The following is a 26963-nucleotide window of genomic DNA, read 5'->3' on the forward strand; positions in this document are numbered from 1 at the left end:
TACCCTCCTTTTTATATCAACGAACAGGGGACTAATAGAATCATCAACTACTGCAAGGAGATTCTTCATATAGCAATTTCGTTGCTTCAACAACCTTCTCAACTCGACAACATTTAAGTGCCGTTTCCAACCATTGAAAAGACTCACAATTTTCACATCTCAAAAATATTTTGCCTTTGCTCTGTGCTTTAGTAGAAGTCAAAAGCAATCTCGGCGTACGACACCTCCTACAAGGGGATCTCTTCCATGGACAAGTATAGGACCAATGATCTTTTTCACCGCATGTAAAGCACCCACCCAATATCGGCTGCAACATGTTCACCTTTTTTAGATTTTTTACTTGAATTGCCAATATCACCATCTACAAATCGACAACTTGAATGACCAATAGAATCATCTATAAAATGAATGTTTTCACATGTTTCACACTGAATGTACTTTCTACCATTGGAGTTTTGGAGTAAGTTGCACTCTGTATTGCATTTCTTGCAATTTACATGCATCCAAATGCATTGAACAGCTTTGTGAGTATTGGAGTCACACAAGACACATCCGTTGGAACTTGAGTCATCACCACCTCCCATCTTTCAATTTTTCATTGACAAAAAATGGTTTTGAATTTTTTTTGAGATTTAGGTTAACTGGAGGAGGAAGACGAAGTTACTCGACGGGATAGGTCTACTATTTGAGAAAAGGGTTTTTACTCTAGCAATGTATCTAATTTCGACCATTAGACTGAATCAGGAGATAAGGACACATGTCACGACACATAGTGTTGTAGCCTTTGAACAGTGTCTAATACATGACACTCATAGTCCATGGCGAATTAGGTAATTTCCACATAATAAAGGTATTTAGGACAATTCACGATCCTTGACTAGTCAACTTACTGCCACTGTTGGTTAACTCCTTCTGACTGGTCAATTTGAGAGGGGATCCTAATTTCAGTTATAAGGGCATCTCCAATGGAGGGTGTAATTTTACACTCCCACATAGGCTCCATATAGGTGCCACTAGGATTTTATACCCCTCACTCCTGTATGATATATTTAAGAAAAATATACACCCTGAGTAGTTTCTAATGGGGCAAAATGAGTGAAGTGTATTTTAAAGGAAGGACGTTTGTCGGACTGACGTTTGAGAAATTAATAGATTCAAATGTCACTTTAAGTAATGTCCCACCTTTGCTATGTTTCTTGAAGAAACGTCCCGCTTCTATTTTAAGAAGCATGTCACTTTGAGTTACGTGTCAATTGTTTTGCAAAAAAAAAAACACAGAAACAGTCCAGTAGACCGAAACTCTCCTTCGTCTTCCTCTCAACTCCATTCTTCTCCATTTTTCTCTTCCAATGCCTCCTCGCAAACATTTTTTTGGTGGTAGAGATCTCCGCGAAGAAGAATCAACAATAGTGTAAGAAACTTAGGGCAAGAAGACGAATTTGTCGCTCAAACACTGGATGAAAACACACTTGAACGCATTGTTTTTGCACCATTTATGAATCCACAACAACATCCACCACTGATTCGAAGCCCAAAAACGCATGTATCAAAGAGAGTGCTTGAAAACCAAGTAAGTTTTAGTATATTTTTATTTAAGATTTACATGATTAGAAATCGTTTGTTTAAATGTCTAAGAAAACTTTTGTGTTTGAATTCCTAATCATATACTATTTTAATTAATGAACCTTTTTTTTTTTTTATGTAATGACTAATCACAAGGTGTAACTCCTTGGTTGATTCGTTGTTCTTGGGAATCAGTTAAATTTTTTGGAAAGCTCTTCGGAGTAGAAAGGAGCCGAGGTTTATACGAATTTGTGATGCCATATTGGCGACTCCGTTTGGTGGTATCATAGACGTGCCATATTTGAAAAATGACAAGGCACTAATGTACGCCTTGGTTTAGCGTTGGTGGGATACCACACATAGCTTCCACTTTCTTTGGGGAGAGGCCACCATCACCCCCATTAGATTTCTCCATGCTTACAGGGTTATGTATAGGGAGAGGAAGACTGTTACAATCTAACCGCAGTTATGAGACTTTTGAAACGGCGCAACAGCTATTTCCTGGAAAAGAATTTAAAGACGATGATCCGGCTAAGGCGTTGAGGTTGACTCTATCTAATTGGACAGGCAATGGGATACAATGTAGATGGTTTGAAGATAGGTATGTGAATTACATTTTGGAGAAACCTAAAGGGTGGGACCCAGGGGCTGATCACGAGTACGAGTACATACTTGCTTTTCTATTTTATATGGTTGGTCAAGCTTTTCTCAAAACAGGAACAAGTTCCATTCGCCTCTCCCTTGTTATGGATCTTTTGGATAGGTTGGTCATGAAAGATATTGACTTTGGTGGTGCCATTTATGCGTATTTGTTTAGAGGCATGGATGAGGTTGTGCGTACTAAATCTAGCAAGGGGCAAATATTGGGATTTAGTATTATCTTGCAGGTAATTATGTCTTAAATTTTTATTATATTTTGAAATGTAGTCGAATTAAAATATTAATCCTGCAGGCTGTGTATTATTAAATTTGTAAAACTGACTAACGAATGCTAACCATTATTTTATTTTCACTATAGTATTGGTGGTTTGAGTACGCGCATACATTGAACCCCATTCAAGATCCATTGTACAACGGGGATGAGGTTCCAAAGATAAAAGCCTGGGGTAAAAACAAAGTTGAGAAACACTATGGAACAGTAAGACATAGTATTCATTTGTCTCGTCAGCAGATCGAGATGGCTACTACTAATAAGATCGTATGGACACCTTGGATTACGTCATGCATAATGGTGAGAGAGCTTGACTCATTTGTTGAGGATGGTTCGATGCAAAACTATTGGGATGCTTGTCACCATGCCTTGGACTTGAGTAGGAGGAGGGTGGTTTTCATTTCGCTAGGCACTTTAAAAGCATGGTACCTTGGGGATTGAGCTTGGCGCCAACTTACAGGAGAGGTTGGTATCCCCCACCCACCACTGGAAAAAATGTGTGTTGTAGATGTCACTCTTGCACAGATATTGTGGTACCGAGAGAACCATTGGCTGTTTGCTAGTTCTTTTATCACTGCAGATGATGGTACTTATAACTATTATTGGGCTACTGTTTCTCGAGGGTCCATCCTACCGGTGCCTGTTTATCGTGCATCCAACCTTGATTTAGTCACTCCGAAGGCCTTAAGATAGGACCTCCAATTCCCAGGGCCTTCACAGGCGACCTATGCACCAGGTGGATATGATGCTCATGTGTTGTTGGGGGTTGACCTGACAGACAATGTTTGGACGGCATGTATGGTTGGATCAGAAGGCCAAGTAGTTAATTATGCGATTCCACCTATTGACAATAGTGTATTACCATAGCTAGATCCACGCATTAACGAACATGATGTGGTAAGTTTTATGTGCTCGAATTAGTTAATTGTTGTATTTTAATTTTTCAATAGACTAATGTATACTTTTCCATATAAATAGGATACTCTACGGTCTATGTATGCCTTGTCATTGAGATTGACACATGGCATGCGTCGAGTTCTACTTGACACATCTCGGCAGAGTTTCAAGGACCTAGAGGCTGAGAGGACGAGGGGGAATATAGCAGAGCATGAGCTCGAGGATATTAGACTACACTTTGGTCAAGCATACATGGATAGCTAGGCGGTACAATTTTGGTTTATTAAGTGTATATTTTTGTAATAAGGCCTACATCAAGCAATGCACGAAAAGGCCTCCTGGTATATATTTTTTATTACATATAAATTGTTGTTTACTTAATAGCAACTAATTTGGATTGCAGACCACTCAGACTCATACAGGGACACAAAATACAAGGATGCAAAGAGGGCGCGCAAATAGAACTTAAGGCTTTTGATTCAGTTTTGGTTAGTGCACAAACTTCAAACAATTTTAGCTCTAATATATTTTGATTCATCATGTGTTTTTGTTTGGGTATTTTCATGGGCTGGGATTTTTTATTTGGGTATTTTTAGGTACTATATTGTGTTGGAGTGGGTTATGAGTTTGATGCTTGTTTTATTTTTTTGCTTCTTTTTGTTGGACTACAATTTTCTCTTTGCGATTGCACTTTCTTGAATTGATTTTTAGTTTTCTCTCACAAGATCTGGAATTACTGTACTTAGACTAGTCATCTGGTATTTATGATTGCTTTATTGTGGACTGAGATAGTTCCCAAGGCAATTGGATGCCAAGTCTGTAATGCCAAGACTTGTCATCGTAGACTTGGCATCGCAGACCAAAAGAACACAATAACTGCACAAGGGCGGATAGAACCAGGACAAACCTCTGGTTTTTCTTTCCAGTTCTGTAATTTTTCCGCAAATTTCGACCTTCTTCCTTCCGTGAATTCAACTCATACGTACTTAGGCCGGCCCGAAACAAGACTCAAAAAAAAGCGGTTGTCATGCAGTCTTACTTGAGTGACCCTATAAGACCTGAGGGGTGGATTTATTGGAATGACACCACTTTAAATTATCTGGAATCCCTTTATTATGCAGAATTTGAGAATTATGGTCCAGGGTATAATGTTACTAGTAGGGTTAAGTGGTTAGGTTATCATCGACTCAATGACTCAAGGCAGGCAACTAACTTCACGGTATCTGAGTTCATCGATGGAGACTTGTGGTTGCCATCAACAGGCATCGGGTTCACAGCCGGTTTGTCTACTTAGGCTATTTTCAAGCTGATATATGTCGTAAATTAATTTTACAAGAAGCATTGGCTTACAAGGGATTGAACACTTTAGTTGGAAACGGGATCAGGATTTAGGCAGACTACTCAGCCATCCAACTTTTGTCTTCTGATGTGTTTTTTTCTTTGTTTCTTTAAATGTTGTTGAGTAGTGACAAGGAGGAGAGGAAGTAATTCTCTTATACTTTATAGCAATCATTAGATTCACAGTGCTTCTGAACATTCTAAATTACTTTTTTCCCTTGTCCATTATTTTCATTCTTCAGAATTCGCCCAGATTAACTTCATAGATTATAAGAGATATAAGCATGCTCACAAGTCACAACTCACTTTTTATTTGATATATAAGATGTCACAACTCACAAGGGAATGGAAGTACACTAGTTGAGGTCTTACTGTTAAGGTAGTTTGTTGTATTCTTTTTCTGGTTATGTTGAATTTCCTAGTTATTTTATTGTAAGCATTTATTGTCATCTCGTCTTTGTAAAAACAAAACAAGAGCAAAAAATGGCTTCTCGAGCAAATTTATTTGATCTAAATGTACATACCAGCAAATTCCATGTATGATGCTAACTAAAACTTATGTGTATTTCTCTGCATGAAGTTTGAAGCCTGCTGGAAATGTTGGAAATGCTGGAAATGCTTGCTAACAGCCACCAAGAAGATTAAAGGCTGGAAATACAGAAGTTTGAAGGCTGGAATCCATGGTAGAGAAGTTTGAAGCCTGCTGGAAATAAACTAATAGTTTGAAGGCTTTTGTTTAGTGTTGTGTGGCAGAGAGTTAAGAAATTTGTTTGGTTGTAAGAGTACTAGTTTTATGAACTTCAAATTGATGTCAGTGTGAATTTTTGGTTGTAATAGTACATGTGCTTATATGATATGTTGAATATTCAAATGATACTCTGCCGAAATTTTTTTAAGGTGCTTATATGATATGTTGAATATTCAAATGATACTCTGCCGATTTTTTTTAAGTGCTTATATGAAATGTTTAAATATTCAAAAGAAACTCTGCCGATTTTTTTTAAGATGTTCAATTGACATCAAACAATAAAAATAAGATTAGATAGATAAATCATAAGCTAAAATTCATCATGATTAAAGTACGTAAACCATAGTCCAACACTCCAACACATTAAACATAACACAATTAAACAAGATTTAATCTAATTATTGTTCTCCAGCGAAATCCCATAGATGCTCCATTAAGTCTCGAGTTAATTGAATGTTGGTTGCACGATTTTGAATGATATTTAATCTATTAACCAAATTAAGAACATGTTGATACTCATTTTCTGGTTGCTCCAAAGCAAATCTTCTATCTCCTTCTAGAGGGTCCCAATTGGCAACTCCAATTTCACGCTCATCCTCAACAATTAAGTTGTGGAGGATTAAGCAAGTCTTCATTATGCGTCCAAGATCTTTCCACTTCCAAAAGCATGCCAAACCGCACACAATAGCAAATCGTGATTGGAGAGCACCAAAAGCACGTTCCACGTCCTTTCGACATGACTCTTGAAATATGGCAAAGTTCTTTTCTTTTGCATTCATTGGTCATTTGATCATTCGAATTAGAGTAGCCCACTACGGATAAATACCATCTGCAAGATAATATCCCATACTATAAGGATTTCCATTTACAATGAAATTACAAGCAAGAGATTCACCTGAACAAAAAATGCAATTTTTAAAATATAAGATGTGGTGATAAATTTATGGAGCGCAAATTTTTTTAATATTCTTATTACCTGAAATAAGAGGTTGGAACACATTACACCTATGGAGCACATTAATATCATTGTTGGAACCTGGAACACCAAAAAATGCATGCCATATCCATAAATCTTGATCGGCTACGGCTTCTAAAATAATGGTTGACTCTTTCTTATGTCCCCTATGTGAACCTTGCCACTCAACCGGACAATTTTTCTATGTCCAATGCATGCAATCAATGCTCCCTAGCATGCCTGGAAAGCCACGTGCCTCATTCACTTCTAGTAAATGGTTTACATCCTCTTGTGTAGGTGTTCTTAGGTAAGGTTCCTCAAACTCACCATTCACAGCATCACAAAAGTGCATCAAACTTTCTATATCTGTACTTTCTCCAAGCATAAAGGTCTCATCTGTAAGATCTACTGCACAACCTTGTGCGAGCATACGAACCGCACACAACACCTTTTGTAAGCCGGACACTCCCCATTTTCCTATCCCATCTTTCTTGTCTACGAAGTAATAGTCATATTCTTGGACACTAGCTAAAATTCACAAAAAAAGATGGCGATGCATGCGATACCTTTGTTAAAAAAAAATAATAAAATGATTAAAATAGAAACTATGCACACTTAAAATAACTAAGAAAATTTACAAAGAATGTGGCAATAATATAAAATAAAAAACTACATCAAAATGATAAATAATTTAAACAAACAAATAAACTCACTAAGCTAAAATGATATACATACGAAATTAGTAAAAATAGAACTATACATGCCTTCGTCGAAAATAGCCATCATCAAAAATAGGCTTATCAACAAAATACAATCTCCTTAGATGGTTCTTACAATATAATCGATCACGGTGAACATAGTTTCTCCCCATTACACTACCACCACGCTTTGAAGTCTCTTCTCCCTCCTCAACAATTTCTTGAATTAGTGATATCATAGGACTAACGATATTTTCCACTTTTGGACGAAACATATCATTAACCAAATTTTCCATTTCTCCATCTTCAGAAGAACTACTAGATGAAGAAGATAAATTGTTCCAAAAAAGAGATTGGTTGAAAGCAATTTTATCTTCTCTTGACATTGTTGAAATGCTAAGAAGAGAATTAAGTCTAACTTATAAATTTTGGAAGGTGGAGACAATGAATTAGTTAAATTTTTTTGGGAGAATGATAGTTGGGTGGGGCTCATTAATTTGCATTCTTCTCAATGAGAGTCAAGTAGAATGTGTGGTTAAAGTAATCAATGTTTTATTTTTTCAATGAGATTCAAATAGAGTGATTTGTGATTAATTGCCAAACAACTTGCATGTCTTATTAATTTTTTTTTTGAAGTAAATTCTCATTTGTTGATTTTAGGCCATAGTCTCAACCATAGTCTAAGAAAAATACATCTAAACTTATCAACTCTATATATTTGATTTTATGAAATATATATATAAGAAATGATTGATAAAAGAACATCTCCAATTGAAAATTACTACTAGATTCAAATTTTAAGGAATGTAAATAAACATCAAGAACAAATACTGGAACAAGTAAATATTACATCTCAAACTCCCCCAACCCCCCACACCACCACTTGTTCAATTGTCTCCTTTCCACTTTTTGTAAATCTCCACTTGTTTTGCTTCAAAGTATTCACGTCGAAAATCCAGAAAAACCGAAAGATCCATTGCCATAATTTTAGCTTCTTCTCTTCTTTCCATAGCTTCAATTTTTTTGTTCTTCAACTCTCGATCAAGATCCTTAGATTGAAGTTGTGTTTCCAATAGTTTGTCTTGTTTTTCCATTCTCACCTCAACATGGTTAACAAACCCCTCAACCACTTTTGCTGCTTCACTAGCTCTCCTTTTTCTCTCTTTTTGCTTCTTCACGCCATCCGGTCATATAAGATCACTAGTCGTTATAATAAGCACATTAACATCTTCATCTAAACAAATTAGAGTTTGTGAATTATTAACATTCGATGACCCCTCACCTTGAATTTTCTTTGAAGTCTTTGGTTTTGTCTTTGTTTCCATTAACCTATGCCACTTGGGGGTATCTTTAAGCATAAGATAGCAATGGCCAAAAGGAAAAGGGCTACCTTCTTGATCTTGGTAAGCTACTCTTGCTCTAACCATCTTACAAAAAAAAAAAAAAAAAAAAAAAAAAAAAAAAAAAAAAAAAAAAAAAAAAAAAAAATTAAAAACAAAATTAAAAACAAAATTAAAAACAAATAGAGTTAATCGATCATTAGCCAACAAAATAGAGTAACCATATCTTGAATACTAGTCCCACTAGGACGATTGTTCTCCAATTGTGCCATATAGCCAACAAATTTGCTCACACCCTTGTTAATCATTTGCCAATGCACTTTGATTGATTCTAAGGTGCGTGGAGTGCTGGGATTGCGCAATTTGAACTCATTTGTTATTCGTTGCCAATAATTACCCGAAGTTTGACCCACACCTATAATCCCATCTTCTCCAATTGTTAGCCAACTTTCACAAAGTTTCACATCTTCACTAATGGTGAAATTCGATAGGCGGTTTCTTTTTTTTTCTATTGGCGGGTGTTGGAGAAATTTCATCTTGAGGTAGAGAATCCATTGACGAAAAAAAAAAAAAAAAAAAAAAAAAAAAAAAAAAAAAAAAAAAAAAAAAAAAAAAAAAAAAAAAAAAAAAAACAAAAAAAAAAAAACAAAAAAAAAAACAAAACAAAACAAAAAAAAAAACAAAAACAAAACAAAACAAAACAAAAAAAAACAAACTTGGGAGAGAATTATAATGGAAAATAATAGAGACAAAAGTGATACTGTTTATGCACTTGAAATTTGGAAAAAATCATTTTTTGCCCGTTACAGCAGGAAATGACGTTGGAGTTCAAATTTAAATGGGACGTCACTTGAAGTAACGTTTGAGTTCAAATTTAAATGGGACGTCACTTGAAGTAACATTTGAGTTAACGGTTGAAACGTCACTCCAAGTGACGTCTAAAATTTTATTTACTCAGATGTCTGTTCGAGTGTCGCTCAGGCTTTTTATTAGCTATTAGCGAGAGGGGGAATTTCCCACTCTCTCTATCAACTAATATACTATTACCTACGGTATAGCACCCCCATTGGAAGAGATTTTTTGACATTTAGGGTGTAAAATTTCCACTCTATATGGTTTACACCCCCATTGGAAGAGGTAATCCTAATTGCAAGTAGTGGTTGGGGGTATAACCCAAAAGAGTATAATCTTGATAATTAGACTTTGTTGTACTCATAATTCCTGTCATGACAAAACTTAGTCACACAAATCTTTCATCGAAAATTATAATCTAGAAATAGACTTTTTTTTCGATGGAAACCATCTAGAAACAGACTTCTTTAACTCATCTGAGGAATAATACATTATATGGGATATGATATTTCAACTTCATTGGGTAACTGCGGCACTGAGATGATTTCATGATTATCTGAAGATCGATCCATAAAACATTACAAGGTGCAATTTTGTTCTTGACTCGATCTTGAGCAATTGTTTTGTTTTTATTTGGTAAAATAGAATTATTTTATAGATAAATGAAAAGATAGAAGTAAAAGACAAATTAGAGCCCACTGTACAGGCTGCTTTACTGTTAGGGAGATCCTCACACTAGCTAGCAACAATGAAGAAGCCAAGTATATACAGTTAAATATATATAAAAACACTCCCTGGTACGCGCAACTTCATTGAGTGACAAGATTTCCACTTTTAGGGATGTACATCTTGTCCGAAATCCGCCCAAAACCCGAACAAAATACCCGCATCGAACTTTGTCCGAACCCAAACCCAAACCAAAATACATAGGGTAGGATTTGTTCGCACTCTCTAAACCCAGACCGACCCGAGTCTGACCCGATAATTTAGCCCTAAACCCATTAAAAGGGCAAAAAAACCAGAAATCGAACCCCAAATCCGGTTTCAATTGTATACTACTAATCTCATATAAAAGAATAAATTAGATAAATATTTTGATTATTATCTCATTCATGTTTACGATGATGAGTTATTTAATATATTGGATTATGAAAAAATTTATGTCTGGATTTCAAAAAAATTCAGTAATTGCACGTGATCATGATGTGTCTATAGTTCATTTCGAGTCCATTTATTTTAAAATCATATCAAAAAATTAAAATTATGTTCGAAAGTTCATAAGTGATAATTAAAATATATATATATATATATATATATATATATTTATATTTATTGATATATATATATATATATTTATTTTATTCCTTCTTCTTCTATCCACCAATAGCAAACAAAAAAATTTCTAATGAACTTGAAATAATAAATATATATATATATATATATTTTTATTATATATATATATATATATATTCAAATAAAGTTCTTATTGTCTTCTTTCTTCATTTATACCGGGTTTTATTCTATCCGAAATTCGAACCCGAGTCTGATGGATACCCGAAATATAGGGTTAGGATAGGGTTTTGTCACACTTCTCAACAAAATATCCGACTCTAAACCCAACCCACTAAAAACCGGTCCGGATTTAGGTAACCTGATACCCATTCAAAACCCAAAAAGTTGGGTTCGGGCCGGGTTGGGTACCCGTTTGGACATCCCTATCCACTTTACTATAGGTTGTCAACTAGTCTTGTGGCCCAGTTGAATATCATGTTGGAGAAATGATGATTTCTATGGGCAACCCAGGCGTTTTTGTTAATGCAAAACCAAACCCACTTACCAACTTTAATCTGGTTAATCATCTTATGGAAGGAGAAAGTCTCATTGCGAAATATGATGTTCTGCGTACGCCATATCGACCAAACAGTGGCATAGGTTGATAGGGGAGATCGAATGGAGATTAAACTTAATCAATAAAAGAAGGGCCGCGGTATTGACACCCCTATAAATAGGACTAGCACCTTTTTGACCAATTCAAAAATATTAGCACCCCTTCACTAAATACATAAAAAATACTAACTGTAAGCAGCCGCTGTAGGATCGCACAATCCACGGCATCGGGTTGCCGCGAGATCCCATATCCCACGGAAGGTAGGTGTCGTGGGTCTCTTTTTTTTAATTTTTTTTTTAAAAGCCACCGTAAAAAAAGTTAGTTGCCACAAAATGATTTTGTTTACTAAAATGGAGTCTTTGCTTGTTTATCAAAACTCTTCTTCATTAATTTGATTACAAAATTTTCTTATAATATATGAAAATATTTGCCGCGAGATAGTAAAATTATGGCTTGATTGTACATTTTTTTTGTCATGATTTTGGTATTGTTCTTAAAGTGTATAAATAAACTTTAAAGAAGAAAATGAGGTATCTATATGTCGTGTGTTTTCAATACGCAAAATTTGAAGTGAAAAAAAACAAAAAACACAAAAAAAAATATGCCGCGGCAACTGCCTGCCGTAGAATATGGGATCTCGCAGCAACCCGATGTCATGAATTGTGCGATCTCACAGCAACTACCTGTCATGGAATATGAGATCTCGCGTATTATTGTTTTCCTTTTTGTCTAAGAGATGCTAGTCCCGTTTATGGGGTACCAATACCCGCCCCTGAAAGAAAATCTGAATATGTAATCAGCTTTTTTTAATCTTTTAAGAGAGTATGGCTCTGTTTGGCAGTGTGAATAGAGAGTCCATATTCAGGAATTGGTGACGTGGTAGTCATGTTTATCTTGTATAGGTGTTTGGTCTGTCTAAAACGTGGATACTCTAGTAAGCCCCTTGAATTGCAGGAACACAAAAGTGTGGATAAGCAAATCCAAAGGAAAAGTCCAGATTCACTAAAACGTGTTTTCTATCCATGAAAGAGAAAAAAATAAAAATAATAAAAACCATAAAGAATGTTTTCCCTATCTCTTTCTCCTCCTCCCTCTCTCTCTTTCATGGGAATCTTATTAATGGAACTATAAATCTTATGTATTTTTTTTTCTCTCCACCTTTTTTATTTTCTCACATTAAAACTTTTTTTTTCCTCCAAAAAGTAGTGTTTAAATCTTCACATTATTAATCAAATTGGGATTTTTTTTTTTTTTTTTTTTTTTGGATGTTTTTGTATAAATCAATTGGGTGCTTATGTATTCAATATTTAATTAGAGTTTTTTTTTTTTTTTTTATTTGTTTATTAGTTTTTATTTGTTTTTAAGTTTTTATTTGCAAATTTTGTATATGATTTTTTTTTTTAGTTTTTCTTTTGTATGATATAAAAAATGAGTATATAGGTGTGAATGTCAACCAAACAGTAGCCAAGTAAAACATGTGATAGGATAAGAGGCAGACACACAAGTACTCCATCTCATGACTTGTATCACCTAATCATAGTTAAGTAATACAATATCTCTTGCAGCCAAACAAATTTCCATCAACCAACCACATTAATTGCAAATTGCAGGTCAAAGTGGTGCATGAATATGGATAATAACGACGCATAAAACACGCCTTTAACAAATAACAAATCACATTTTTAGAGCAAAAGATAGATATTAAGTTAATAACTTGCCCAGGAAATAGAATTAGCAGTTCATCGTCAAATAATTGTAATACCAATGAAAATTGTATCACAGTATCCATTATTTCAAATGTTTATATCTCTCTTTTAACAAGTCAAGAACATTCTCTTAATTTGCAAAGATAAAATAAAAAACAATTTAGAAATACAATAAACCAACAAGATCAATATGACATATCATTAAGCTCTTGCTGCAAAGCATCTTCCAAACATCTTTCCGATTCTGCCATCAACTCAGGACTTAATCTAAACATCAAAACACAAAATTCCATTTGATTAAGAGCACCATCACCATCCATATTAACTTCATTTAACATACCTAATAACTCATCATCACTCATTCCTTGTAACCCAAGCATAGCTGAATTTCTCTTCAAACTCTCAAATGTAATCACCCCTTTATCTCTATCCATTAATAATTGAAAACCATTACATAACTCACCTATCAAACCTTGCCCACCTAGCTTTTGAGCCATGGTTGGCAAGAAATCTTGAAAATCATCAGTTCTTTGACCTGCCATATTAGAGATGAAATTGTTGTTTAGAGGAGGAAAGTGTGAAATGAGACTTGGGATGGAAATGGTTGAAGAGAGAGAGTTTATATAAGAGAAAGTTTGAAAGGAGTTCGTGGAAGGAGCAAACATTGATGCCAATCTGGATTCTGGAGACAGTTTCGCAAGTCGGTCGAGTCTGAACTTGCTTCACTCCTTCGTAGAAGTTGTCAAGGGTATATTTGGAAAGGTAGGGAAGAAATGGACGGCTTGCGTTTATATTGTTTTTTGGCATTGTGACCTTTTCATATAAGGACAGATTTATTTTACGAAAATATCCTTTTCTTTTTTCTTTTCTTTTATGTGGTTTTGTGAGCTTTTTTCTTAGAAGGTCAGACTTACTTTACGAATTATTGGCCTAATTATTGAACAGTGACATACTCTAATCACAATTAACTTCAACTAATATCTTATCGCAAACTTGTTATAATTAGCTAAACATGATTATTGATCAGGTAAAAAAGTTACTCATGTTCATGTCAGATCATCTTGGCATGACACAAAAAGACTACTTTTTTCATACGTCACAGTTCATAGAATATATTGGTTTACTACCTTACTGTAAGCTGATGAATTTGTATGGTGTAGAAATGTGGTACTTTCGTGGATTAGTAAAGTCAAATTCGTGTGACAGGGATTGTCGTTTGAATGTGGTAACTAAATATTCCCACTCCATAACAATAATATTGTCCAACACTCACAAAATTGTTGAAAAAATTGAAGAGAAAGGCAAAGTCAAAATATTATTACTATATTATTTCGAATATTGGAATATTTTGGGTCCATGGTTACAAATGAAGAAAAACCTTTGAAGTTTGGTTCTAGGCTTTTTGAAAAAAGTTTTTTCTAAAATTGATGTTTATTCTACGCTAAATTTTATCAGAAAACTTAAAGTCTAAAACATCCCGGGAGTTCATTTGCCTTTAGCTCCAAAAGTGTTTCGAAAAAAAAAATTATCAAAAACAAGTTTTTGGGAAAAAGTGTTTTTGGATGAAAAAAAACTAAATTTAATTTTCATAAAATCATTCCAAAAATAAATAGGATCCCCCCCTAAATGAAGAAAACTAAATGGAATGGAATAAAATCATTCCAAATCCCCTAATTTTTGTGTTGAGGCGAGGTAATTTTTTGGGAGAGAAAGACAAAGGAAGTCTGAACGGGTCCAACACTCTGCTGGCCATAGCCGAAGTTCACACAATGAGTTGAATTTGAGGAATCCATACGTCGCAAGCTGAAACAGAAGCCAATTCCTTCCAATTAAGAGTATAACAACCTCGGTTCTTCTGGACGGCTGGACCACAACATAAGAAATGCGCTGAGTCAATTGTAGTGCATTCTGCGATTCCGATGAGTCACAGTTACATCTTTTTATCCACTGTCTTTTTGCAAGGGCAGTTTGGTTGGGTCTTAACCTACACCAAAAGGTTTTAGAACCTAATATGGTGGACTTCAAAACTTGGATTTCAGAGATTTTACAAACTCTTTGGCAGCAGGATGACCATTTAAGTATAACCTTTACAATAGGTTTATGGCAAATTTGGAAGGATCGTAATGAGAATATATTTAAATGCAAGCAGTCGAGCCCCGTGCAATGTCCTTTCCGAATTAGACGACTAGTAGAAGATATAAGCAAAGCTTTTTGTATAGAAGATCAGAGCCCAAAGTTGAAAAACACCTCTTTAATGGTAATGTGGTCTTTCCCACCTTTGGGTTGGTTCAAACTAAATATTGATGGATCATGCATTGGGAACTTCGGGACCACCGAGTCGGGTTGTGTCATAAGAGACGATCTTGGTCACTTCATGGTGGAATTGCCGATTCTATCGAGTCGGCTCTTCTTTGTTGGCTGAATTCTATGCTTTAAAGTTGGGACTCATGGTGGTCGTCGTTACCAGGTTTTGAATAGAGTGGTGATTGAAGTGGACTCTAAAGTACTATTTCGGATGATTACTAGTACAAACTAGTCATTGTCCAGTGGAGGTTTCATGTTACTCAAAGATATTAACAAGTTATTGGCTCAAATTCCTACCACAACTTTATCATGGACATATAGAGAAGCTAACAGGTTGTTGATGCACTTGCTGGCCATGCTTCTTCAATAGCTATGGATGATCAATGGTGGACCAACTACATACCGACTAGACCATTGGATTATCAAAAATCTCCAACGTTGTTCCTTCTAATTGCTCATTTTTTGGTGGTGATCCACCATCTTTTCTTTTTGAATGTTTAGATTCTGATCTTCGTGGTGTAAAGTTTGAAAGAATGATCAGACAATAAAACGTTGTCTTTACCAAAAAAAAAGCATTGTTGATGGGAAATAAGAGTTTAGATTTCAAAAAAAGGGTATGAAAATCCTTGATAGAAGGAAAGAAGGAAAGAGATTAAATAATTAGATGAATAAAGAATTATGATTGAAGAAGATGAAGAATATTTGGAGAAAGAAAATATAAGGTTTGGGATAATTTTGATAATTGATTTGATTGAACAATTGGATTCCTAAAACTAATATTTGATTTGATAACCAAGAAATCTAGACTTCTAAATCAAATTAAACTAAATAAAAGAAACTACTAAATCAACTTAATAATAATGCTAGTAATAAAAATAGCTAAAAGTGGACCTTCACATCCTATATCAATTGTTCTAATAACTCATCATAGTCACAAATTTGAGATGCAACAATACTAATATTCGCACAGATTGAGAGAAATCGGATAAGTCTGTATAGCTTATTATATAATTCCCATTTTCTCACTATGACAATTAGTTTGATGGCAGTACACATATATGTTGTTGCATTTTGTTTTTTGCCCTCCTTGGAGGCTTCATAGGTGAAAATGTGTTCATTGTTCAAATGGTTTAACAAAGTATTTTGTGAGGAGATCCATAGGAGGCGAATGCAAGCAAAGTGTGTAAGGAGTAGAACTTTCGCTCATTATAATTTTGTTAACTTTTCTACCAACTGACGAGCACCGGAAAGCTTCTAGCTATCTAACTACCAGCAATGTAATTGTAACTTCATTCCTAGTAAAAGTATTATATTCAAATGATGAAGAGTTCTTCTGAAGAGGAGACCCTTCTGTATAAAACCCTGGTTGTTTAGGACAAGGCAACATTGTACACTATCCAACATTAAGCACATATATCATTTCTGGCCTGTCCTCTGGGCAAATTTGCTTGCATACTAGAATCGGATGCATTTTAAAACTTCAGAGGCCATAGATGTGTGCCATAATTCAGCAGTTTCCATGCCTAAGAAGTCCAAATCAATATTCTACTTAATCAAATGAAAATAATCTGTAGCTGTCCAACTTTATGTGATATGTAATACGACATATACATGTTAACTATCTATTGAGAGTGAATGAAATACGAGAGAGAGTCTTTTGAGAGTGAAAAACCTATCTCCTTGTATCTACCATTAACCTAACAATTGGTATTAGAGCTAAGATCAAAGCGAGATTAAAAATCAAAGTGAGGTAGTGAAGAAAAGAGAGAAGAAAACTGAAATTTCTGAAAATCAGCAAGGAGAAAATAGATCTGGAAATTTTAAGAAGAAAGGTGAAAGCTTTGTGAGAGATTCTTAATGGCAAGCTCAAGTAACTCAAGTTTGAACGTCCAACAACCTTCTATTCCATTATTCGAAGGTGATAACTATTATTTTTGGTTTATAAAGATGAGATTTTATTCATTTATCAAGATATTTGGGATTTGATAGAAAATTGGCAATGGAAGAGTGTAAGTGCCTTCTAGCGTAGTTGGTAAAATCTTTGGGTGATGATACCAGAGGTCTGGGGTTCGACCCTGCTACACACAATTGAGTTATTGATCTCTTTAAAAACATGCTTGCCCACACATTTAGAAGCCAAACATAAAAATGGGGACCTTTAGTGGGGGCAATTATAGGAGTAACTTGGTAGTTAGATACAACTGATCTTGTCTGCTAAAATCTTTCCTGTTCTAGTAAACTTTGGCTGGTAAGACTATCTTATCTACTTCCCGCATGTTTTTCCTTCTTTGAATAGCAACAACTGCCATCGAGGAAGATCGAGTGAAGCTGGAAACTCGATCAAGTGAACCGTTCTTCTTCTCTTGTTTCAGCTTCTCTAGTCTCCGTTTCCTTCTTATTGTTGTTGGGCTTTTTGTTTGGGCTTTTCTGGTAAAACCCTCCACTGCTCACAGTGACGAGTTCAGAAAAGCTCCAAACAAGTGATTACTGTACATCCTCTCCTGGTTCATCTCCTCTGGTCTCCGACTCCATCTTGTTGTTGTGGGGTTTTTTGTTTTGGGCTTTTCTGGTAAAACCTTCCACTGCTCATAGTGACGAGTTCACAAAAAGCTCCAAATAAGAGAGGGCCATACTTTTTCTCTTGGTTCATCTTCTCTGGTTTCCGATTCCATCATCTTGTTGTTGTTGGGCTTTTTTTGGGCTTTTCTAGTAAAATCCTCCGCTGCTAATAGTGACGAGTTTAGAAAGTCATTGAACAAGCATGGACCTGTATGAATTTGAGAATCCGACCAATGGTAACATTCCCATTCAAATTCCTCCATAAATGGTTCCACTAGAGTTTGAAATGGACCGACATCATGTCAATGGAACATTTTGAAATGGAGCAGAGACATATGTCCTCACAAGGAAATACTCACAATACCTCTGCTGCCCCTACAAATGTGGAATCCTATGCAGACAAAGCTAGAGGTAGAACGAAACAAACAGTGGATGTTTCAACTCTACCACTGCCAACGCGAAAAGGATATCATCCTGCAATTTCAATCCCACGAGCTTCGGTTAAAAGAGGAATTGAAGCTTGTAAGTTCGCACTGATAGCGAGAATGGATGCTAAATTAAATTTCGATACCACCAGATCGGTAGTCAACACTGAGTGGGGTCTAACAGCACCAGTTAAGCTATCGCCTTTGGGGAAAGGATACATCTTATTCAGGTTCTCCAATGAGATGGATTTCAGTAAGATACTGTTTGGTGGTCCATGGTATATACAGGGACAAATGGTCAGATTTATCAGATGGACTCCCAATTTCAACATTGAGACTCATGAGCAAACTTCTGGGTTTGTATGGGTAAAATTCCCTGGATTGCCGTTTGAATATTGGGAAGTTGATATCTTGATGAGTATGGGAAGAGGACTGGGATATCCAATTCAAGTGGATATGAATTCACTGGAATGAAGGAATGGATATTATGCGAGTGTTCTAGTTGAAATAGACCTCAAGAATCCTTTCCCTAACAAAATATCTGTCGAGGTGCCTGAGCTGGGAGTTGAGTTTTGGTAGGAGATACAATATGGATCTCTTCCAAAGTTTTGTAACCATTGTCAGATTGTGGGACATATTGTTGCAGAGTGTAGACAGGTTAACAAGGACAAGGATGTGGCAGCACAAGCCAACATGGTAGGAAATCCCCAGACAAACAATAGAGGGAAGGAACCAATGGAACAAGCAGAACCAACAGAGGGCAGGAGATTGTCTAAGAGCCAGCAGAAGAGACTAAATAGGAGGAACCAAGAAAAAGCATGGAGACCCAGAGTTGAGCAAGGTAGAACAGCTGAGGAAGCAGGGCCTAGTAATGCACATGCTGAAGGGAGTTCTAAAAATGTGTGCTTTAGTTCAAAATGTGTCATAAACCTTACTTGTGAAACTATGATTTAACTTGTACCAAAAATTAGCACTTAACAAACTTCAATTCAATTCTAACGAAACTAGAACATACGTCAATTATTGAGAACAGTCTCTAGCAAGCTCCTAACATGGTGGAAATAAAAGGGGAGGAAGACACCTACCTCAAACCTTGAGCAACCCAAGCTATAAGGAACTACAAGACTCCAATCTTCAAGAGTGAATACTCCCAAACACCATTCCCCACAAACGTTTCGAACCAAACTATTTTGAGTTTCCAATTGATTGTTAAGAGTTTTAATAGGGGTGGGAACGATTAGAGGATGAGTTTCCAGTAGCAAAACACCCATACTTGTGTGAAGAACCAAACCAATAGAAAGAACCAAATGTCAAAATGAGGTTACTACACACCCACCAGTAGTCTCCCACCAATATCCACACACAAAAAATAGCCCAACCCCCACCCACTGCACTCAAACACGACATAGTATGTCTAATAAAACTACTTGCATTCTTTCCATAAGTCAATAACAAAAATATTATCCAATTATTACCATATCATGAGCTAATCTAGCTGAATCCTTTCTACCAGATCTGTGACGTACTTTTGCAGCCTCCCTAGAGATCTTGCCTTTAACATGGCGAAGCTTTGCTACTTCGATAGACTCATTATCAACGAACCTTTCCCAATCTTCTTGTCTCACACAACCAAGGCAATTTCTTTTCCTTTCTTCATCGATACGAAATTTGTCATATCTCTTCCTTAGTTTACTCTTGTACTTTCTCCAATATTCATTAGCTTTTTTAAGGACTAGTGCTCGTGTTGTTCCAGTCACTACGAATTCTTTCTACAATGACGATAACATCTTAGTAAAAAACAATGAAGTAAACTATTAAGTAATGTACACTGACCAACAATAAAGGACGGCCAAAATATAGGATTAAAGCACTAGCTATGAACATTTCAGTAGTTCTAAAAGACGCTCACTGAAATCACAAAGACGGTGGTGAAAACGGTTCGTAGTAAAATGGATTTGACACGAGAAAGATATGACCAATGCAAGATTTAATCCACATAACACCAAACTCACCGAGATCAGTTCCCAAATGAGGTCTTTCTTTTTGTTGGGTACCTCTTTCCACCTTTGGAATACAATTGGAGCATGGGCACGACTGATTTCACCAAGGGAACTAGAGAAATCTGTAGATTTGTCTCCAACAGGTCTTCCATCTTCATCGAATAGAACAAGCTTCTTTTCAACAATTGCTACAACAAAGAAAAAAATACTTTAGAAAAAAAAAATGCACGTATCATATAATTTCCAATAAGTAAACAATACATTACTTACCATCATCACCATGCTCACTTTGTCCAGATCCAGCCCCACCTCAGAATGTTGAGATTCGGAAGACATTATGCTGAAATCTTACGCAAAACATCAATAACTAACTTGAAAAAAAAAACAGGTGATAAAAAAATGTAAAAATTATGTGATGGGTAGCCAAACCGAGTACTCATAACAAATACACTTTCATCTATTACACTTTAAACCATTACAAACAAGCATGAAGACGCACCCAGCAAAACAAGTCCACACAAAAAGAACAAGTACAAACCAAGGATTGTGACACATGAAGTACACACAGCATTACGAAACAAACAAAAGTACCATAACAAAAGTGTTGTTGCTCTTTTAATACTTAATCAACCCATGATCCTTCGTTTATCTCTTCATCTACCACCTCATCCACTAATGTGGATCTAAAAGCATCTGCATTCACTCTTGAGCGAAAAACCAAAGGATCCTCATAGGAATCAACATCTCGGGTCAACTTCTTAGGAGCATCTAAAACAACATGCCAATCATCTCTTTTGGGATCTTTGCAATAAAAGACTTGGTGTGCTTGAGAGGCAAGGATAAAAGACTCATCATCAACTTTTGAATTGTTCATGAACTTTCTAAAATTCACAAAAGTTAACTTTGTTTTCGGATCAATCAAACATCCATTTACTCTATCTTCTATTCGTACCCAATCACAACAAAAAACTGTTTGCTTGAAATCAATATAATCCAGCTCAAGAATCAAGTTAACAACACCATAATAGGTCGCATCCCCATCAACATAGTTCTTATCATTAGCGCTTGCTCTAAAGCTTGTCATAGCATTCATGGTAACCCCACTATTTTGTGTTGTCTTAGAAATTTCAGACTCCGCTGTGCAAAATGTATACCCATTTACACTATATTGGTTATATGAGGTAGCTTTAAAAGATGGGTCTTCAGCAAGCCTTTTCAAAGTGGAAATCTCCTCTCTTTCCAACTGGTGAGGTGAAAATGCATAATGTTAGAATTCTTGTATAACCTAAATGTCAGAAATTACTAGAGAGCTATATATGGCTCATACGGACCTATTCTTTAAGCCATGGAATAAAATTCAATAGTTTTTCGACTGTTTTTCCCTTTCACCCTCTCCTCCTAGCTGGGTGGTTTTGTTGGTAAGACTCGTATTTCCTGTTTCAGAATAGGCATAAGTATAGAATGTTATCTATTAGCTAGATTGGACAATAAAGTTTATGGAATTTTAAGTAGAAGTTGTGCGTACTCTCTCCATGGAACAACATCTTTAGAGCACTCTAAAACCCATCTTCTTGCTTGCTCGTATTGCAAATTTGAAAGCTTGTACACCCTTCCCTTTCTACCCATAGGATGCTCACTTGAACATCCCTTCTCTTCATCCATGAATTTTTTCCTTCCGTGACTATGACTTCCATTCCCACATTTTGGCATGTATTCATTACAATATAATATCGACTCTTCAACAAGGTAGCGCTCCTGCAATACACCCTTCTGGATACCTTTTATTTTTCACGTATGTTTTGAAAGTTCTCATCATCCTAAAACAAGACACTAGTTAAACATTTTCATTGATAATCAACATTGAAATCATCAATGAGCAGTTAACTAAGTCACTAACCTCTCGAAAGGATACATCCACCGAAATCTAACAAGACCACATATTCGTGCTTCCTCTGCTAAGTGCACTACAAGGTGTGTCATCGAAACAAAAAAGGAAGGTGGAAAGTACTTCTCGAACACACATAAAACTTGAAATCAAGGTCCTTCCAGCAAATAGCCTTGGTGCAAAGGACATTGAAAAATATAGACAATACGTTGTCTAATGGCAGCAGCCAATGGCTTTTGAGTCTTGTAGGCGTACATCAACAGTACCGGTGATAATTGTTGTATAACAATGTGATAATCATGTGATTTAGGACACCTGATTTGAAGGTCCTCCATGTTCACATTATACTTCCAATTAGAACTGTACCCAATCGGAACATTCAATGATTGAAGGGTTTGACAAAATAACTTCCTCTCTTGCTTTGAAAGTAAAAAGAGAGCATTTGGCAGAAATGTTCTATTCCCATTTTGGATTGGCCACATTTTTTTCCGGATATTCAAATCCTTAAGGTCCAAACGAGCTTGAAGGCCATCCTTACTCTTACCCTTCGTGCCCATTATTGTAGCTAAGAGATTTTCAGCCACATTTTTTTCCACGTGCATGACATCTACGTTGTTATGGATGTCCAAACTCTGCATATACATTCAAATTTAAATGATTAAGTAAATGTTAATACAAAAATGGAATTGACATCTATTAATATTGTACCTTCCAATAAGGCAACCTAAATAGGATTGATTCACTAGACCACGGAGTCAAATTGTCATCCTCAAGCCTCTTTCTTTTCCTAGCTGCTACTTTTCCATACACATATTGAAGGTTTTTGACTTTTTCAAGTACCTTACTGCCAGGCAACCGCTTAGGAGCCTTTCCATGTTCTTCTTTTCCATTAAACTGAAATTTTTGTTTTCTATACGGATGTTCATCAGGAAGAAAGCATCTGTGACCCATGTAAGCTTGTTTCATTCCATGTTTAAGCCTAATTGATGATATATCTTCACCGTAGATTGGACACGCATACTTCCCAGCAGTTTTGCAACCCGAAAGGTAGCCATAGGCTGGGAAATCTTGTATGGTCCACAAAAGTATAGCTTTCATTGTAAAACAATTTTTACTATGAGAGTCATAAACTTGCGATCCAGTATTCCACAAATCAATCAGCTCATCCACTAGCGGTTCCAAGTGTGCATCAATGTTTCTTCCTGGACTGTTTTTCCTGGAATTAACAATGATATCATAGTAAATTCTTTCAGCATGCAAAAAGAAGGTGGAAGGTTGTATGGAATAACCATTACGAGCCAACAACTATAAGAAAGGCTATTGTTTAAAAATGGATTGAATCCATTAGTTGAAAGCCCTAACCGAACATTACGCGGCTCAGCGACAAATTCAAGATATGCGGTATCAATTCCTTTCCAACAAGAAGAATCTGATGGGTGACGCATGTATCCAATTGGGGAGGCTGATTTGAAATGCCATGTCATCATCTCAACAATCCAAGGAATGCTAGAAAGTAGAGACAATTAGAAAACTTACACAAAATAATTTTGTGTGAGATGAACATATAGGAAAAATAATTACTAGAGAACAAGTAGCTAACCTGTATAGCCTACACAGCCGTGGTGTTAAAGGAAAGTATCTCAACACTTTCTTTGGGACAAGCGATGCCTTAAAAGTTAGTCTTATACTTGCCCTCTCCACATGTAGGACACCATTTCAAAGCTTTATTATCTTTCCAATACAGAATACAATCATTTGGGCATGCATCGATAGACTTGTAATCCATACCCAATGACTTGATAATTTCCAAAGAATCTGGCCAGACTATCTCCGGGGTGTTACCACTAGGAAGGACCTGCTTGAGTGTTTTCAGCAATGCATTAAAGCTGTTGTTAGACCAATTATGCGTTGATTTCAAGCCCACTAACTCAACTATGACAGATAATTTCGTGTCTTCAATGCTACATAATCAGGCATTCTAGGCTGCTCTCCTTGAGTCTGACCACTAACAGATCCCTGATTCTCACCATTAACAGATGTCTTATACCTCTCAAGGCTAGCCTCAATCAGTTTAAGGGGTTTGCCATGACAATACCATGTAGTGTATGATGACATTATACCCTCACAAATTAAATGTTCCCTCATCACTTCATAAGTTTTTCCATCACTAACATTACGACAATTTACACATGGGCAATGATACCAATCAACACCCCCGGAGTTGCCTTTGGCAAATTTCATAAAAGACTCAACACCTGCCAAATTCTTGGTCTGCGGTCATATTTCTTTCATCAAAGCCTTGCTTGGAGAAGTAGAAGACATCTAGCACAGAAGTTTAGACCTCTGCCTTCTTTTACTTCACATAAACAAAGCAAAAAGGTTTATAAGTAGCTTATTGCGACCCCAAATGGAGCGCAAGACAAGCATAGAATATACTTTTACATATATAATAGAAAATAACATAATAAATTAGCAACAGTTCACTATGAATTTGGCATGCCATATAACCCAAATGATTTTCACTATTCTACGATACGACATTTCAATTAAGACTATGGCTTAGTTACAAATTTACTAAATACCGAAAAACCACCGTAACAAGATATGATCTTGAAAAATCAAGCAAAAAGAAAGACAAGAAAAAACATTATTATTATAGATAATTGACCAATAAATCTGAACATTTATAATTATATATACATTCATTACTATGAAGCAAGTTGCAATAGGTAATATATCCACATACACCTATTCACGTCAAATTCCAAATATGCACTATCAAACAACAAGGACTACAAACAAGCAATGAGCCAAGCCCCAAGTCTCACTAACTGCTACAGAAGCATGTCATAAAAAACAGCAGAGAAGCTAATATGCATACCTCTGCTAATTTAATCTATGGATCAAATAAAAATACTCGCAGGAAATGTTCACAAAAGATACTACAAACAAGCAATGTTGATGAGGAAGTTAAACATTCAATCAATACATTGCTCTTCTTCATGGGCACTACTAAGTGTTAAGGTCAAGACCTAGTCAAGAGTTCTAAGGAGAAAACTAAGGTCCTTATGATAGCAATTCCTTTGACATATTATGTATATACAAAGAATTTTTGGGTGCAAACAAAAAAAAATAGGAACATCAACAGTTTTTTATCACCCAAAGTGACACTCATATACGTATTTAACATGTTAATCTAAAACCCCAACCCCATCAAAGAAAAATAGAAATAACAAATACCCATGATAGATTCAGCAAACCACATTGAATCCATAGTAATAAAACAATAATAAATGCAAAAAAATGAAAAAAACAAAGAACTTTACCTCAATTTTGAGAAAGAACTTTGATTTGATTCAAGTTTCAAATACCCATTTCAGTTTAGTGAACCATACATCAATTTAACAAACAAAAATCAGTAAAAAAAAACACAAATTTGAAGCTTTAAAATCATTAACTAAATATTATGTTATGAGAGGGAGAGGGAGGGAGGGAGGGAGGGGGAGGGGGAGCTTACAATTTCACAAAAGCTCTTGCTTTGTTGTTCCTTGGCAGAAGCTCTGAACGGCTTGTTAGAAGTCACCCCCTTTTTTTGTCTCCCTCTTTCCACTAGTATTTTGTATTTTTGTATTTATGGCTATGTTAGTGAAAAAAATGAGCCCCAGAATGGAAAACATTGTGCGCCAGAATGGAAAAACAGTGAGCACTAGAATGAAAAACCAGCCCCACCACCTAAGCGACGAGTTCCAAAACTACCTCTACCGTCGTGTACTTAATACACTAAAACCCGTCCCCTATTTTAGCTTAGGTTAGTATACGATGGACTTATGCCATATACGACGGTTTTTGAAGTTCTAAATTAAGGACAGTCTTAAGAGGTTGTCGTTTTTCAGCAATTTTGGTGTAGTGGAACGTATGGTATTATTTTATTTAGGTTAGAGTCCACTTATGTCCCAAGCGCTATTTATTATTTCTTGTTATCCCCATAATGGGTGGAACTCATATAGGAGTTGCGTCTGTTTTTATTTATCTATATTAGTATGTTCTAAATTTTTTTTGCAGGTGTTCTAAAATTTTTACGCATTTCCATGGTATTTTCTATCCTTCTTATTTCTATACTTTGAGGACAAAGCATATTTTTGTTTAGGGGTGGCATAGAAACACAAGTAATTTAAGGCACCTATTAGGATATATATATATAATATGCACTTGTTTTCTAGTAAAAAATTAAAAAAATAATAAAAAGTATTTATACTATGCACTTAGGAATATTGGTATTGTTTCTTTTTCTGTGATAGTAGTCTAGAAGTTTCACTTTAGCTCTTAAATTATAATAGTTTTTAGAAACTTAGGTTAATATGTAGGTAATAATCATTGCATCTTTCCATAAATATATTGCATGAGCATCTATGTTTGTATTGGCAGTAAGTTTCTGAAATCTAGGCTAGAGTACTTATTCTACAAATCATGTGAGAATATAGCCTAAAAGTCTTATATGAGTGAAATATCTGAGTAATGACACAAGGGAGAAGTAAATTCCGAATTGAGAAATCACACGTCCACTTGCTTGATCATTATACCATATCTTAAGCAAGAATTTAGGCCCTTTTTGGATCGATATAGACAGAAATTCAAACCTATATGAAATTATTTTATGCTAATTGCCCCTCTGAGGCTTTCCTTAACCTTTTCATAAACCACAATCCTTAACCCTTTTACAAAAACAAATAAAAATAAAATCATCCTACCCATTTTTGAATGAGTCTGAGAATATAGATGAAATGAATAAAAGAAAAGAGAAATACCTGTGGAAAACCAAGAATTTGTTAGTTGCTTCAAATAAGAAAAGAAAAGAAAGTTTTCATCCAAAGAAA

At 35.6% G+C, this 26963-nt stretch overlaps 2 protein-coding genes and 2 long non-coding RNA genes across 4 annotated transcripts; 1 reads left to right on the plus strand and 3 right to left on the minus strand.

The window, feature by feature from the left end:
• The first annotated feature begins 3762 nt into the window (after positions 1 to 3762).
• On the plus strand, positions 3763 to 5660 carry LOC147486835 (uncharacterized). Its single transcript, XR_015200914.1, has 2 exons — positions 3763 to 3879; positions 5310 to 5660. It is a non-coding gene; the product is annotated as an uncharacterized LOC147486835 (long non-coding RNA).
• A 215-nt stretch (positions 5661 to 5875) lies between these two features.
• Positions 5876 to 6256, minus strand: LOC147486836 (uncharacterized). The gene has a single exon (XM_086573866.1). It carries the CDS (start codon positions 6254 to 6256, stop codon positions 5876 to 5878), a length of 381 nt encoding a protein of 126 aa, XP_086429992.1.
• Positions 6257 to 12948: 6692 nt separating this feature from the next.
• Positions 12949 to 13520, minus strand: LOC147486837 (uncharacterized). The gene is made up of 2 exons (XR_015202117.1): positions 13380 to 13520; positions 12949 to 13183 (listed from the first exon to the last, which is right to left on the minus strand). It is a non-coding gene; the product is annotated as an uncharacterized LOC147486837 (long non-coding RNA).
• Positions 13521 to 20826: 7306 nt separating this feature from the next.
• On the minus strand, positions 20827 to 24204 carry LOC147486838 (uncharacterized). Its single transcript, XM_086573867.1, has 6 exons — positions 24055 to 24204; positions 23778 to 23944; positions 23452 to 23595; positions 22798 to 23305; positions 22356 to 22721; positions 20827 to 21447 (listed from the first exon to the last, which is right to left on the minus strand). Exons 1-6 carry the CDS (start codon positions 24202 to 24204, stop codon positions 20827 to 20829), a joined length of 1956 nt encoding a protein of 651 aa, XP_086429993.1.
• Positions 24205 to 26963: the final 2759 nt, after the last annotated feature.

This window comes from Coptis chinensis, chromosome 7, assembly GCF_015680905.1.
Source record: "Coptis chinensis isolate HL-2020 chromosome 7, ASM1568090v1, whole genome shotgun sequence".
In the NCBI taxonomy this organism is placed as follows: Eukaryota; Viridiplantae; Streptophyta; class Magnoliopsida; order Ranunculales; family Ranunculaceae; genus Coptis; species Coptis chinensis.